The sequence below is a fragment of the Lutjanus erythropterus genome, chromosome 8 (genome assembly GCF_056507025.1).
Source record: "Lutjanus erythropterus isolate fLutEry1 chromosome 8, fLutEry1.hap2, whole genome shotgun sequence".
Classification (NCBI taxonomy): domain Eukaryota; kingdom Metazoa; phylum Chordata; class Actinopteri; order Lutjaniformes; family Lutjanidae; genus Lutjanus; species Lutjanus erythropterus.
The window spans coordinates 11,634,313-11,650,141 of NC_139324.1; the positions used below are offsets into that span (position 1 = coordinate 11,634,313).

A 15,829-nucleotide genomic window follows, 5' to 3' on the forward strand; every position below is an offset into this window, starting at 1 on the left:
GTGCAGCTGCAAGTTTGATATTTGAGCATTTAGCAGGAGCCTCCTGTTGTCAGTCAAAATGATGCTCTTAGTCGTCCCCACCCATGTAGCCAGAGATGAGATGTGTGATAATGCATTGTCACCTCAAATGGGAAGTTTTGACACTTTGGAGTGCTAAAAGCAGGGATATCAGCGAGGACGTTAGCACTGTACCTGAGTTAGACTAAAAGCCAAGTAGTGAGTGGTTTTACTTCAGACATTTGGTGAAGATGCTACTAAGGACAAAATACATGCATAGTACTCATATATGGAGGATTGGATCCTATATTAGGTTTTCTTGTTTTAAAGATCCAGTGTGTAAGATTTAGAGATTTGTTGGCAGAATACGGCAGCCTAACAATTAAGGTCAATAAACTACTTGTGTTAACAACCTGTATATATGTATTTTTTTCTTCTGTGGTCCATAGACAGGACCAACGATGGCTCCCATTCAGTTGCCTGCTGCAAACTTGTGTTTCCCCCTTGCCCCGTCCATGAGTTCCCACTCAGCTCATAGACTTTACATTCTGATAAAGTCAGAGATTTTAAAATTGCTTTTCTTGGCTTGAGGAGCGTTTTCCAAATATGAAAACTCGATCAAAAATTCATAATAGAAATATTCATAAGTAATCTTGTTTGCAGTTTGTGGTGTCCTGTCAACAGTTTGAGAAACATCTCTTTTATAACGCTTTTTGGGCCGCAGGGGAATTTTTCGCTGCAATAACATGAGTGACCACTGGAAAAGAAATTGGAAGCAAGGCTGAGAAGCAACACCCTATCTGGGTTCTTATATTATATCTATGGTGAGGAGGATGGGCTGAAACCATCCAGCACGCACCACTGAATTTGTGGCCTCCGAGCACCAAGATATGCTGATTGGTCCCTTTAAATCTATGATGTGGGAAATTACTAGAACTCATCTTGTCAATGTAGGGGGAGTTCAAGCCATCCTGAGGCTACCTAAATTGTGATATTATCAGTTGCTATAGAATGTATTTTTGTATTTTCAAATCACAAATTGTATTTCATTAAATACATTTTCTGTACCAGTTGTTTGTCTTTCATTTAAATGCATTTAATAAGCAAGTATTTGTAATTCATAACAAGATAGTTTTTTTTAATATTTGTGTCCATCTCTGCTAATGACTGGTGGCTTGACGTCAAAATGCCTGTTTTAATCTGCTGATATGCACTTGAAGAGGTATTTGGCATGTGTCCATCCTTCAGTGTGTGAGAGCCTGTGACTGTATCCATCAGTCACCATCTGTTAGTCAAAAGTTAAAGACCACTGTGATGAGCAACTTTTTTCTACATTTTCAGATGAAGTTCAACCAGATTCTAGTGGTTTAAATGGCACAAGAAGATGACAGAGAATGAGGGAAGGAGTAGCTCCTTAAAATAGACATCACCACACCACGTGCTGGCATTATGTCCAGGATATATGCAATACTTGTTCCTTCCTTCTAACAGGGTCACGGTGGTTTACCATTCCACACAGACCTGCTGTGTGTGCTAAAAAGAGGAACTTTATTTGGCAAGTAGACCATTGTGCATTGTATGGAAGGAAACAATCTGTGTTTTGTCTGGGCTGATTTTTTTGCTGCATCAGACCCCCTTTCCTGCCTCCAGCCCTGGGGGAAAAGAAGGGTGAATATATGATCCTTGTGAGATGGTCATGCTAAACTCAAGTCACCAGCTGGGATTCTGCAGCAGTTAAAGGTAACTGACCCCAGAGCCTTTCGTGCTGTGGCTCTGAGGCTTCTCTAAAATGCCTTATGGCACCAACATCCCCTTCGTTCCACACTGATTTATGATGGTATGAAAATCATCTCAGTGCTGAGCTCTTTTAAAGGATTCCAGGACTGTGTGATTAAGGACAACAAACATGCCAAAATGTCTGTTTGCAAGGTTGCACAGGTAAATTCTGCTGTAGAGGGCTTCTTAAAGCCTAGTCATTCCACTGTCTCTCAGCTGTGCAAACTGTCATTCTAGTTGGCATTTCCACTGCATAATTACAGTGTTGTGGATGTGAAAATACTAGTCCATCCACACCAGCTTTTATGTAGCAGCATCAGCTACAGCCCAGGTCTCCCAACCCCTGAACAAGGTCAAGGGTTCAGGTTTGGGGTGGGAAAGCTCCTTTGGTCTATTAGTGTGTTTGCCTCAAAAGGAGCAAAAAAAAAGCTCTGATGAGAGGGTTTCCACAGTGCTGGGGAGGCACTTGGGTCAATGTGGCCCGAAGAATATGCGAGTAAGCCAAACCAAAGGAACATTAGCAAAAACGGAACTGCCCTTACTCCCTGTGGTCTTGACCCAGTGCATTTTTCTTTGCCACAATAACAGATGTATCTTTAACTTTTTAATATAAGCAAGAATATTAAAGGATTTCTGGTACTGCTTTACAATAAGACTACCATAATAAATTATTTAAATTGTTATTAGGTTATAAACACTTTATACATCATTAATAAACAATAATAAAAAAAGAGCAGTGTTGTAAAGTGTAAAATGGTGCATGCTGAAAATGGCAAGGTTAACAATATTATAGTAGTAGTATAAGTCATAGTCTTAGTGTATCAGTCTGGTCATTTGATATGTTAATTTGATGCCAAAACACACTTTTTGACTATAGGATATGCTGACGGTGGTTAAATGCTTGTAATTCATTAAACTGACAGATGTAAATGTGGGTTGATGGATTAAAGAAAATAATCTCAGTGAAGAATAAGATCTAAGATGTAACAGTACAGATAAATATAGGCTCAGTGTCTGGCAAAGTCTTTACAACAGGGTTGTGACATGTAACTGCATTATTGCAATACCATGGTCATGTGGTGCCTACCACCAGTTTGAGCTCATTACTGTCATCACTGCAAATTTTACAGTTATGACGGTATGCTTCAATAAAGTCTAATAAAACATAATTATTAAGGGAGTTGCAATGAACTGCCATCCCATGGGGTTATGTTGCTTTGTCACCATGGGAAGAAAAAATCCATACCATCAAGTCCTACTTTACAACCTAATTATAAACCATTTATAAATGGATTACTGTATAAGGGTAGCGTTATTGTAAAATGGCACTGTATTTTTAATGTTTTATTCCTAATGCATGGTCTTCAGCAGTGAGAAGCGAATGCACAATTCAGAATCAGAATTTCTTACCATTCAGTTCAAAGGGAAAGTGCACTGTGTGAGGGAGATGAGTGGGAGTACATTCTTTGTGCCAGTTACAACAGGAAAAGGAAAAGTTGAAAAAGCATAAAAGAGGAGCTCAAAACGTTGCTGACCAAGAGCTAAGACAAGGTCATCCACTCCCTACACTCACTCTCGCTCACATAAGTCTTTAATCAAAAGATCCCCCTGACTTCAATCAAACGATGGCATTTCTCAACGGCCTACTCATGACGAAGCTCTCAGACATCTGACCTCCAGTCTGACTGGCAATAGAGGATAACCTAGGAGAGGTCATGATCTGGGTTAGAGACTGACCCGGACTCTACACCCCCGAGGAAGGCCACAATGCTGGCCTTCATCACAGACATCCCCTAGGCTCTGTGCGAGCTGATCATAATTCTTGCACTTCCAGAGTTTAGCAGGGCACGTTCTGCCCTTGGGCCAGCAGCAGCAGGACGGGCCAAAGCTCTATAGGAGCAGTAGGTAACCCTGACTCAGACACGGGTCACGTCCCTCTGATCTCAGTAGGCACAGAGCTCAACGCAGGAAGCCTTTGATGAGAAACTGAGCCAATCCTGGGGAGAGAGGCACAACAGCCGTAGCCAGTGAATTGCTTTATTATGATGACCTGACCTCGAAGGCCATAGAGCAAAATGTGACACACTCCGATACTTCTTCAAATGCCCTCAAATACATTCAGGATACATTTCAAACAGACACCAAATTATCAAAAATTCAGATTTGTGGATAAATCAGTGGCATTAGTGGTAATCAACCTTTTATGATGTTAGCAGTGTTTCACTGTCAGCTCCTAAGTACCTGACTCTTTAGCTGCTAAATGCTCCACTGTGTTTACTTACTTACTAGTTGCTAACATTATCTGTCTGCCATTTGGTGTTAGCATGTGAGTTAATCTGAGCTGATATTGTTTTTACACCAAAATTAGTGAAAATATAAAGGTTTTTTTAATGCAGGTAAACCTGCAGGTTAATTATTATTACACAAGGTCAAAGGGGTACATACACAAACAGAAACAGAATAATAATACAACAAAAAAACAAAACATGAAGTTAGGAGAGAGAAAGGAGGGAGAAAAAAAAAGAAATTTGATAAAAGAGCTTCCTGCTGTATGTAAGGATAAATTCATATACATGTAATATGCAAATGTGGCCATGCATTTAAATACACATATCTTGATGCACCCATTCATAAATGATATATGCACGTAGACACATATTTCTTTCTCTCATATTTCTTCTCACACACGTCTTGTACACACAAACAAAGGATACTCTCTTTACATCCTTTTGATTGATTAAATTAGTTTTTATTCTAGCCTTCACCCTGGCTCAAAACCAAAAATTAAATCCTCTTCCTTATTTGTATTGCGATTCTTTTTGAGAACCCACAGATACTTCAGAAACGTTTTGACACATTCAGTATTTAGTTGCTGTCTCTTTTAGCTCTGAATATGTTTGCTTTCCCCCCATCATAATGATGATGTCGATCATTTCTTTTCTTTCAACCTCATCCCTCAAATCACCAGACGAAGATGGTCAAAGAAAAAAAAATGTTTATAAGCAGAATACAGTTTTCAGTTTTAATCCAGAATAATGCTACTTCCTTACAGCACCAAAAGAGATGAATGTCATGATATAGTGAAGAATTTATAGGAAATAAGATGTTTATGCACCATTCAGTCATTTGACTAAAGACAAGTGCACATCAGTAAAATACACACCTGCAAGAAGATGTAAACTCTGCTGTGCTGGGCTGACACACTTAGTCAATCAAACCAAGAAGAGCATGTGTATGAAAAGGGACCAAAAAAGTCGCAGATACCAATGGAGATAACAAACCTTCATTGCTTCCACTGGAAAAGGGGTGAAAATTAGTGCATCCACTAGGGTGTGATATTTCCATCACTGCCGACTGGAGCTGGAGGCGATAAATACCCGTGACCACTGCACAGTTATTTGACCTGGGACTGAATGCTGATTCTTCCCTTTTACACTGAAGACAAAAGCCAGATGTTAGTAGGTGTTAGTGGGTTTTTAGACAAGTGTAAAAAGGGCTTAGGAAATACTGCCTGAGAGGATGGTGAGCCTTAACAGGCAAGTTGTGGGCTGTAAAACTAAAAGAATGAGCTAAGAGGCTATAAGGTCTGTAAATCTGAGGGGAACTGGAGATTTGGTGAGAATTCTCAGTGAAATTCAAAATATTATAATAGTATATATACATAATATAATATATTAAAATCAAAATATTGACTAGTACAACTTTGACAATTCAACTATCTGTCACCTACATTCAGCTTTCAAAGAATATCAGGAGCAAAACCCTTCAGTCACCCAGTCTGACCTTTATTTATTGGTGACCACAATATTCAACTCTACCTTAAGACACAGTGAGACAGATTATCTGACATGAAATGCAGTCATACCAATGACTTTCAAATGACTGACAGTTCACAATCATGCTAGTGCCTGCTGCATGTAAGCATTTTGAGCTAAAAGCTAACATTGCCAGGCTAACATACTTAGATTAATAATGTTAAAGTGACATTAATTTGGAAAGATTACTTTTTTTTTTTCACCGTTTTAGCTTCTAATAACATCGTGCTAAAACTGTGCTGTTTTTGGCACAAAACACAGGTAGCTGAGGCTGACAGTTGATAACTATTTTAGTGGTTCTACCTTAACAGCTCAGCTGAGGAGGACAGCATTAATGTTGACATCCCACGCTGTCACATCCGCTGTCACAATTAGTAGATGTGCATGTCTTTGTTGGTGCTTTGAGCTTCATAAGTTGGACATATCTAAGCTGATATCGTCTTGGACACTCACACCAAACCAATTTAGAAGAATAACTAATACACAAGTAAGAGGAAAAATATCTCTATTTTTGATTTGGGGTGAATTGTCCCTTTAAGAGATTTCACTGGAGAATGTATTTTCAAGCTTTGCAGATTACAGTTCTTTCACTGTGAGTCAGCTGAGGATAGCAATCTTTCATCCACTTGACCCTCTGCCCCTCTGACGCGTGTTGTTTTGTCTGGTAGCAGCCGTGGTGCAGGGTGTGAATGTCACCAACCAACAGCTGATGTCTTCTGAAGGCCTTCTGAACAGGCAGCAGCACTTCAGAGCTTTACAGTGAGATGTTGACCAATAGGGACAGCTGAACTGATACGAAGGGGACCCTACCCTTTACCCTCCTCTTGGACAATAACAATGAGACTTGGACACTAGATCATATTATGGTCACCAATAATTAAATGGTTGACTTTTGTGATAAATAAATTCCTATCTGAGTGTAGGTGATACACATAGCAGAATCTTTAAAGCTGCCCATATAAATATATTTATATTATATACTGGTGAAATGACTGTGTAATGTGATAGGTTTCACTATAGTGACAAGCCTGCTCTACAGAGCTTTTTAGCATCTTTTAGCTTGTTGTTTTGGTTTTGGTTTGGTTTTAGCCTGCAACTTTAGATGAAAAATCAGATGATACGAGCCTGTTTAACTTTTCATAGTCAAATTTACAGTGAATAGTATCTTAGTCAGTTAAAAAGAATCATGATAAGATTTTTATTTAGATAATTTTATTTTTGACCTAATATTTTGTGGTTCTTTGGTGGAAACACTACCACTTTTGTCCACAAGGGTCTGCACAATCAACAAAATATGAAAGTTCCTTGTCATAGCTTTAAGACATTTTCATCTGAACACAACCATGTCCAATTCAAACCCAAAATCATGAAAGTGTACAAAAATGTTAATGATAATATGTTAAATTCTTCCTTTCTTTAGTCTAAATTTAGTTTTAAGAAAACAGGTTGATTTGTTTACTCTTTCACATATAAATGCACTGTACTGTATTTCTGAGCGCTGTTTACAGTATGAAGCTGTGTGCTTCAGAACACACCATCTCTCCTCATCTGTGTGCTTTGTCTAATCATCCATTTCTGCCTCACTAACCTCTTGTTCTCCTCTCTGGTGAGACTCCTTACCCTGGGGCTATTTTTCTCCCGTCCTCTCTCTAAGAGAATAAGGAATTCCAGTGGCAAAAGCAATCAGTGGACTCCACTTCTCTCCAGTCCCCAGCTGAATCTGCTGTCAAATTAAAAGTGATTTGTTCTCTTTCTTTTAACACTCTGCATCTTTTCTGATAACCTCCTCCCTTTTCTCTAGTCTCTCTCCAGCTTTGCAGCTTTCCTGTGTTCAACGCTACAGTAGCTGTTTCCTCTCCTCACTTTTTTCATGCACCACCTTTTCTACTGTCTCTTCTTTCCTGTTTTATGTTGCTTTCAGACCCGTTTCTTCAGGGCTGGCCTGCCACTGTTCATTTTGGACAACATGCCATCTAACTTTAGAAAGTGCTCTGTATGCATTTTGTGCGTATGGAGGACCCCTTTCCACCTGGGCTTTCAGACTGGACTTTATCTTTTGCTCCAGTATGCAGAGTGAATAATTGTGGATAAAAAGCACATACACATTTTCTTTTCATTACCAGAGCATCAAGAAAAATACACAAATGTTCGCAGCGGAGAGACAGGGCTTCAAAGTAAAACAAATGTTGCTCCTCTCTTATTGACGCATATGCACTGCAGTTATAACAATCTAAAGAGACTTGTGTGCAAAATCAGTTGTAGTATTAAATCTATGTTAAAGAAACCCAAGTTAAATGTGTTTTTTCAATCTGACAAATCTTAATGAAGACATAGCTCTGCAAAAGATATTTACAAAAGAAGGTTTGAACAATCATTTTTAAAGGTCCAGTGTGTAAGATTTATGAGGGTTTATTGGCAGACTGATAGAAATGGAGTATAATATTAATAAGTATTTTTTCATTAGTGTATCTTCTTTATCTACAGATTGCAGATCATCCATTTCCAGCTGCTACAGTAAATGTTTGCAGATAGAAGCACTTTAGACAGGAGTAGCCACCAGTACCATGATGCTGCAACTGACAGTGTTTTGTGCAAGTAAGAAAATGATTTAATGCATTACATTTAATGCAGTTAAACCTAAAATTAAAAATAAATCTACATTTTTTTTTTTGTTGTGAGTTGCTGAGTTTTGGAGATATTGGCCATAGAAATGTTGCTTTCTGTCTCATAGTGGGTCTAAATGGCACTCAGCCTGTGGTGCTCATAACACCAAAAATAAGTTTGAAAAATTCAAAAACAGAGTATCTTTCCAAAAATCATGACCTTGTTACTCAAGATAATCCACAGTTCCAGTAGATTCTACCGCAGAAAGAAAGTAGTTCCTACATGAAAGGGCACACAACATTTTGTGATTATCTAGGGTCATGATTTTTGGAGAGTTTTTGAAATTTTCAGGTATATTTGTTGGTGCTTTGTGCACCACATGCTGACAGCCATTTAGTCCCAGTGTCCTGGAGAGAAAGCAGACAAACTCTGCAGCTCATACACAAAAAAAAATAAAAATAAAAAAATAATAAAAAAAATAAAAAAAATCTAGATGGATAAGTGCCACTACAAGCCAAGGGAAAAAATATGTATTTTTGATTTTGGAGTGAACTGTCACCTGTCCTAATGCATCATTTGTGCATTCATTTCAAGATTCATTGTTTTAAAAATATCATATATTTTTAATTGTGTTGGCACAATGTTCAGTTTAAGTACCATGTTTTCAAATCAAAGTTGTCTTCATTAATATCTGGTGCTCAGAATTCTCTTTATGCCTGCACCTTTCACACATATGGCTGCTGGAGATACAGTGAGTAAACTGGTGTTAGCCCTTAGAGCTGTGCTCAACAGCAGTCTGAGAACATGCCAAATATGATTTCACTTGTAGCATACTAGCCCTACTTTCATGTGGCCTCCAGGGACCACAGACCATGTTATATCAAAGACGACACAAGGCTGGGATTTAAACAGAAAAAAAAGGAGATAGTTTATTTGAAATGTACAAAAGCTATATACACACACACTCACACAAACCCACACACACTGAGCATAGTAAAAGTGAATGGTACCATACACACAAACATTTTAAAGGCTACTTAGAAATTCAGCAAACATAATAAAACTGAGGATCTGCAGGGCTAGATGGCCGATCCTGTCCGAAACAGGATTTCATTATCAAAGTCTTGTGTCCCTTCCTGGACTGCAGTTCATCCAGGGCCCACGGGAAGTACTGTGTGCAGTGAAGGGGGGTGGTATGAATGTGTTAATTAGGATTGGATCTCTGCTGAGAACACACAGAGGTACTTGTATATTCTTTTAGAGAATGATCCTCATCAGACGAAGGGGGTTCATGTGCCCTGATAGACTAACACAGAGGCGTATCCTTGTCCTCTTCAATCATTTACCCTTGTGAGATTGGACCGTGGAGAGTTAATGCCTCTGATCCAGAGGGCAAAGAAGGAAATGTGATTTTACAGTGCCATCCCCAAGAGCTCAGACGATGATCAAAAAGCACTTAATATCTGTGGATCTTAATGTTGCACAACCATGTGTTTAAGCTAGGGCTGTCAAATTCTTAATTTTGCAAATTACAATTAGTCACAAATTTCTTGTTGAACGGTATTAACTGAATTCTCAATTCCATGAAATTTCATTAAAAAAACATTCACTTTCACCACGTCTAATGTAAGCAAGATTCACAATTAACCAAAGTCCAGGTGTCATTGAAAATAGTACAAAACATGTACACAAAACAGGTTGCTACAATAACACTTTTTCGCTTAGTCTTTATGCTTCAAGATAGTTGAAGGTCCAGTGTGTTGGATTTAGTGACATTTAATGGTGGGCTTGCAGATTGCAAACACCTCTACTCTCCCTCCCCTTCCAAATATATAGGAAAACCTACAGTGTACACAAAACTTGTGAAAAATGTAAGGGTAATACATTAATAAAAACTTAATGAAAATGATGTTCCAATTCTACCATATTTTGCCAATATATCCCTGCAGGTCTTACACGCTGGACTTTTTAATACATACTGTAATAACGGCAATGTTTTTTGAGATAATTGGCATGTATCAATTTTGATATGCATGGTTTGGTGTTGGGCTCGGACTATGTTCATTAACCTCAGTGCTTTAAAGGTATAGTAAGTGATTCTGGAGATAGCTGACTGTTGAGTAGTGAAGTGAATACCTGAAGTCACTGTAGTTCTGTGATAATTCAAAACTGGATACACGTTACAATGTGTATTCTTCTGAGCCATGTGATTTGTGAAAAATGCACCTAATGTCAAGTGTAATTCATTATTCTTTTTGAATTAACAGGTGTGCATACGTTACTGTACCCTTGACAGCCCTAGTTTAAACATCAAAAGTCTGTAGTATAACTTAAAGCAAGTACCATACAGTATAATCTATACACATAAAGGTCTTCATGAGAAAAATATTATCTGTTATCTACATACATATCTAGTCCATTTCCTGGTAACTCCATTTTCATGTCATACTCAGATGTTCAACCTTGATGTCCTCAGAAAGTTACTATGTGGACTGCTTTCAGTGCACCACTTTGTAAAGGGCTACCAGCAAATACTGAATGGCAATTGGTTGTAGATCCATTTATATACCCTGGGCTATCATATATTTGTAGGTAAAATGTATGGCTTTTTAACAAATAATGATAGAAAATTGTTCTTGACTCAAGTTATACTTACTATTAAGTTTTTAATGTAACATATAATCTGAAGCAAATATTACAAGATAAACATATAACTATGGAAGAAAAATGTATCAAATAGCCAGTTTTGCATTGTTCAATCAGTGCTTTCTTGTGTAGTCCGTATATTCCTGATGTAGACATAATTAAGACTGGATGGATGATAAGGTGTTTGATTGCTCTCAGCTTATCATGTTGAGGAACTTGCTTTCTTCAGCCAAAGCTGTGAGCATAGAGTTCATGTCACCGATGGCCATGTTGCCAATCCCTGCCGGTACAGATGCGAGAGTGACAGAGTTGCGGGGGGTGGTGAGACGTGAGGAATTTTGGGAGAGGCTCTGCAGAAGGCCAGGACTGAGGGTGCCTGACATTAGGCTGGAGTGGTCCCCATCATCTAGCATGGTGTCAAAGTCGATCTGGGCATGCTCAGTGCCAGCAGATCCACCAGTGGAAGAATCCACCGTACTGCTGGAGACCAGGTTGACTCCTGGTGAGGCCATGTTGGTTGCAGCAGTGGTGTTGCTGGCAGGAGCCTGGCCCACACAGGGGGACATTGGAGCATCAAAGGTGACAGAGGCTGGCTCAAACATATGAATTTGACCTGTGTAGAACACAGCAGAGTCTGGATTTTCAGAGTTGCTGTTGTGGGCTGCTGACCCACTGGGCCTCTTTGGGCTTGCCTCTGAGGTGTCAGTACCACACCTGGGGCTCAAATCAGATGCCTTGGGTATTCGGCTCGCTTGCATCATGCCAGACCCTGTATGTTGTCTGGCAGTGGACTTGGGTTCCGTGGGAGGCCTGGGTTGTAACATTCCTCTGCCTCCATTATGGATATTGTGCTGCTGCTGGGAAAGAACACTGTAATTTTGCTGTGGATCGACTGGGTTCACATGAGAATACCCATCAGCCTGTGTCCTTGCTCTGTAACTTTGCAGTTCTGGATCTGCCATACTGGTCCGGGCAGGTCTCATGCTAGTGCTCCCAGATATAGAATTTGGGATTGCCTCTTGTCCAAACCCTTGCTGAGGACTCATTTGCTCACTAAAGTTCACATTGTTGCACTGCCTCTGTTGCTGATGCTGCTGGTGGGAGATGTTCATCAGCCTCTGGCCGTTGTGGTTCACATATCCCTGCATAGACATATTCTGACTCATAGGCATGACCTGCTGATTGCTGCCCAGGCCCTGACCTTGTCCCTGGAAGGAACCAAAATTGTGCCTCTGCTGAACAACAGCGAGGTTCCCCCTAAGAGGATGTTGTTTGGAGAGCTTGGTTGTGGTGTCCACAGTCCCTGAGCTCACCTCGTTCCACTGCACTGGCATGTTGTTCTTGTTTATGTTTTCTGATGGTGCAGAAAAGGGCTGCTGTGAGCCAGCAGGACCCATCTGACAGGACTGCATGTCCTGACCAGACTGACTCATTGTGGCATCTACCATGGCCATTCTCCTCTGTGCATAAAATGATGCTGGTGGAGCTATGCCTGTCTGGTAGCTTTGAGTCTGATTGTTGGAATGGTAGTCCACTTGCCCCGAGTTATGACCCGAGGGGCCAGAATTCTGGGACCTGAGGTACTGCACCACATCATCTGGAAGCACCATATCATCCTCACCACTTTGCTCCCCCCCAATCATCATCCCATCTACTGCCATGTTCTCCATGGCTACATTCTCAGAAATGCTAGGTGGCCTGGGGGCAAATGGGTAGCGTTGCAGGCTGCCATCGGAGCGAGTGTATCCCTGCATAGCCAGGGCCTGGTTGCGTTCAGCTGATGAACCATTCATGGGGTTCATGCTGTTCATGCTGTTATAGCGCTGAACCCTTGGAAAGGAAAGAGGGTCCAGTGTGGGACGACGCACTGGATCACTGGCACGGCGCGGAAGGTTGGTGGGTACCTCATGAGGCATCATGCTCTGTGTGCCATATCCAATATCGCTGCATCGGCGAGGCACAGTTCCAGAGGGTGGCTGATGGAATGGATGCGATGAGCCTTCCTGGGAGTCACTGTAGAGTGCCATGCGGGTCCTCAGGCTCATCCGATCCATATTGGGGAGAGGAGTAGGTGGAGCTCCACCGATGGCAGCTGCGTACTTTGCCTTGAGGCGATAATGCTGAGCTGGCGTCAGACTAAGGAGGCTTGGGAGACCTCCTGCACCTCCTCCACTAACACCGCCACCTCCGCACTGGCTGGCCTCGCTGGAGCGGCGAGACAGATCCGTGGAGATTGGGTCATAGGAGTCAGCAGAACTGATATTGTTGTGCCGATTAGCACCAAACTGGGATGCCTCACTGGAGCGGCGGCTGGAATAGCAGGGTGAAATACCGGAAGAGCGCCGACTCATGGTGTAAGCTGAGCTGATGGTGCTGGTGGTGCTGTCACGGCGTTCATTCAGCTGGTTCAGCAGTGTTACTTCACATGAAGATAGGTCACTCATGCGTTGGCCAGGGTACAGTCCGCTTGAGTTACTCATCATGTTGGAGCTCTCCAGCAAGGAACCTGGCATGGGGACAATATTATAGGGACAATATTACATAGTGACACCAGCTAATTTACCATTGGTCCTTCCTAAACCCCCACCCCTTTCTGTTCGGCACTCCAGTAATAGTTAAGCTAGCTTGATACCTTGGTCAACTTTCTCCTTTTCTATAAAGTGGCACATCTTAAGTTAGCTAATGTTAGCAAAACACTGTAGATTAGCTAGCTAGTAAGCAGGCAATTTGCTAACATTATCCAACTTAAGATGTAAATTGTAACTTTTTGCGGTTACCCAACCAGTGTCTTTTAACCGTTTTCAAAATTTGGTTTTATTTTCAACAGACAAGCCTAGCACATACTGGAAACAGTACTGGAGCTCATGTGATTGGAGCATGGACTGAAAAGGGGCAGGAGGGAAGGGTGAATTATTCAGTTATAGAATAATGAGCATTAATTAGCCATCTCACACCCTAATCACACAGTAAAGGATTTAGCCTTAAAAAACACTTACCGACTGCAGGTATGGGAGGCAGCTTCATGCTGTTGCGTTGACCCTGCAGAGGCTGTGGTGCAGAGTTAACCCAGGGGCAGGAGTCCCTCACTGTCTTTAGCCTTTCCTTCTTGATGTTCTCCAGCTTGATGGTGACCGCGCCACCGTGACCCACGGCTTTCCTCAACTGAAGCCCCACCCCGACATGCTGTCCCCCAGCGGGAACAGTGGAGTCAACCATGGGGCACTCATCCTGTGCACTGAGGTCCCCGAAGCTGCCCCCGCTGTGCATGGCCATCTCTACCCCACTGTCGTTGTTGGCGCTGCTGAGAGGCGACGGTTCGCTGCTACATGATGAGTGGCCGCCAGGACTGGACTGATATGTCTGCAGGATTACAGGAGGGAGGAACTTTATGTTAGTGCAATGAATCAAACTATTAAAGCTTTATTATTATTATTATTAACAATAGTAGTGCATTATTCAATTTTCCACTAGTAAATAAATATTCTGTGAAACTGCCAAAATGGTGGAAAGAATAAATAAATAAATGAAAAAAAAGGATTTAAATAAAATAATAAAAGCTGTAGTCTCATGCCAAGTTCAGAGGACTCCATTATGTATTCTTCAATATTAAATAATTACCACAGTTAAAAAATTCTGATTGTAATGGTGTTTTGTAATAACTAATGTAGGCCTATAGTTCCATAATCGCATGAATTATAGATGAGTTTGATTTATTTACAACAAGAAAACAAGTAGATAATAGATGAGTTCTGTGAGCAACAATCCAGCACAGTGGCGACAGTAATTTAAACTGGCCAAAAAATGAACTAAAGTCTTGATCACAGCTTGATACTGGCACCATTTGTTCAGCACACTCGCAAAAACAGCCCCAGCCTTTGAATATTAATGTGACAATGACTTTTATCATGGGCCGACAGCAGAGGCTACTGCCAGTGGTCTTATGGACTAAAAAAAATCCAGTTAAATGGTAGTGTGCTTCTCTATACATGTAAATGTGATCATCCCATACAGAAAGGAGCATGTCCTAAATCTGTGGAAATTGATTATCATGCAAAAAGCACATTTTACATCATGCACCAGTCTAACTATGTAGCACGCAATATGAGGACACGTTCGCACATCTCCCATGCCGAGTTTCAAGAAGACACAGAGACAGTTTGAGCGCTCACCTCAGTGAAGTCTGTCCATTAGGAAGGTTAACTTGAGAGAAGCAAGTTCAAGCAACAACCAGAGAAGTGAGTTAGGAAGGATGCAGACAGTATCAGCAGTAAACATTCAACCTCAGAGCAGTGTTAGTTAAGTGGAAAACAGGAAAAGGATTAGTGAGTCCTTCTCTTTGCTGTTTCCTAAAGATACAAAGTCATGCAATCATATTCCCTTATTATTAACAGATGCAGTTACTCAAACCCAACAATTTTAATGAAAAACAAAGATTGGAAAAGGATTTCCTGCACACAAATCTTTTATGAACTATAAAAGAGCTTTGTGTCGAATGACTTTTTTTTTTAATTTATCAGGACCCACCATGGAGTTCTCGGTCTTGATAGATTTGACCTGTAGGCAGTCTTCCATTCCTCTAGAGGTGCTGTTCGCCTCAATCTTGCCGTCCATGCCTCTTGCACCAAGCTTGGAATTCGCCTCATTCTCCCCGTTGCCTTTGGGTGGCTGCTGTCTCGGGGGCGCGTCGCCTCGTTGTTTCTTGGTGACGTGGGCTTCGGGTCCGTGGACTGTCTTCACATGCTTCCTGAGAGAGCTGGGGTCTGTGTAGCGCTTGGTGCAGCCCGGGATCTTACACACATATGGTTTCTGTCAAGAGGCAAATTGAAAAAATGAGAAAAAAATCTGAATCAAAAAGGGCCGAATTTATATTTGATATTTCTTGTTTCATGACGATGCCCCAGTATACCAGTATCTGTCTTAATTTGTAATTTTACATATTTCCTAATATATCTCATGCTTGATTATTCATACTTACTATTCCTATGTAGTTC

The 15,829-nt window shown here is 40.9% G+C and overlaps 1 protein-coding gene across 1 annotated transcript in view; it reads right to left on the reverse strand.

The window, feature by feature from the left end:
- Nucleotides 1-9,095: 9,095 nt before the first annotated feature.
- Nucleotides 9,096-15,829, reverse strand: part of gli2a (GLI family zinc finger 2a) — a 106,357-nt gene continuing 99,623 nt past the window's right edge. The window contains exons 12-14 of the mRNA XM_084724527.1: nucleotides 15,363-15,644; nucleotides 13,835-14,198; nucleotides 9,096-13,344 (exon numbers count right to left, since the gene is read on the reverse strand). Of these exons, the coding sequence (XP_084580653.1) occupies nucleotides 11,033-13,344; nucleotides 13,835-14,198; nucleotides 15,363-15,644 (2,958 nt within the window). The 3' untranslated portion in view covers nucleotides 9,096-11,032. The remainder of the gene's footprint in view (nucleotides 13,345-13,834; nucleotides 14,199-15,362; nucleotides 15,645-15,829) is intronic.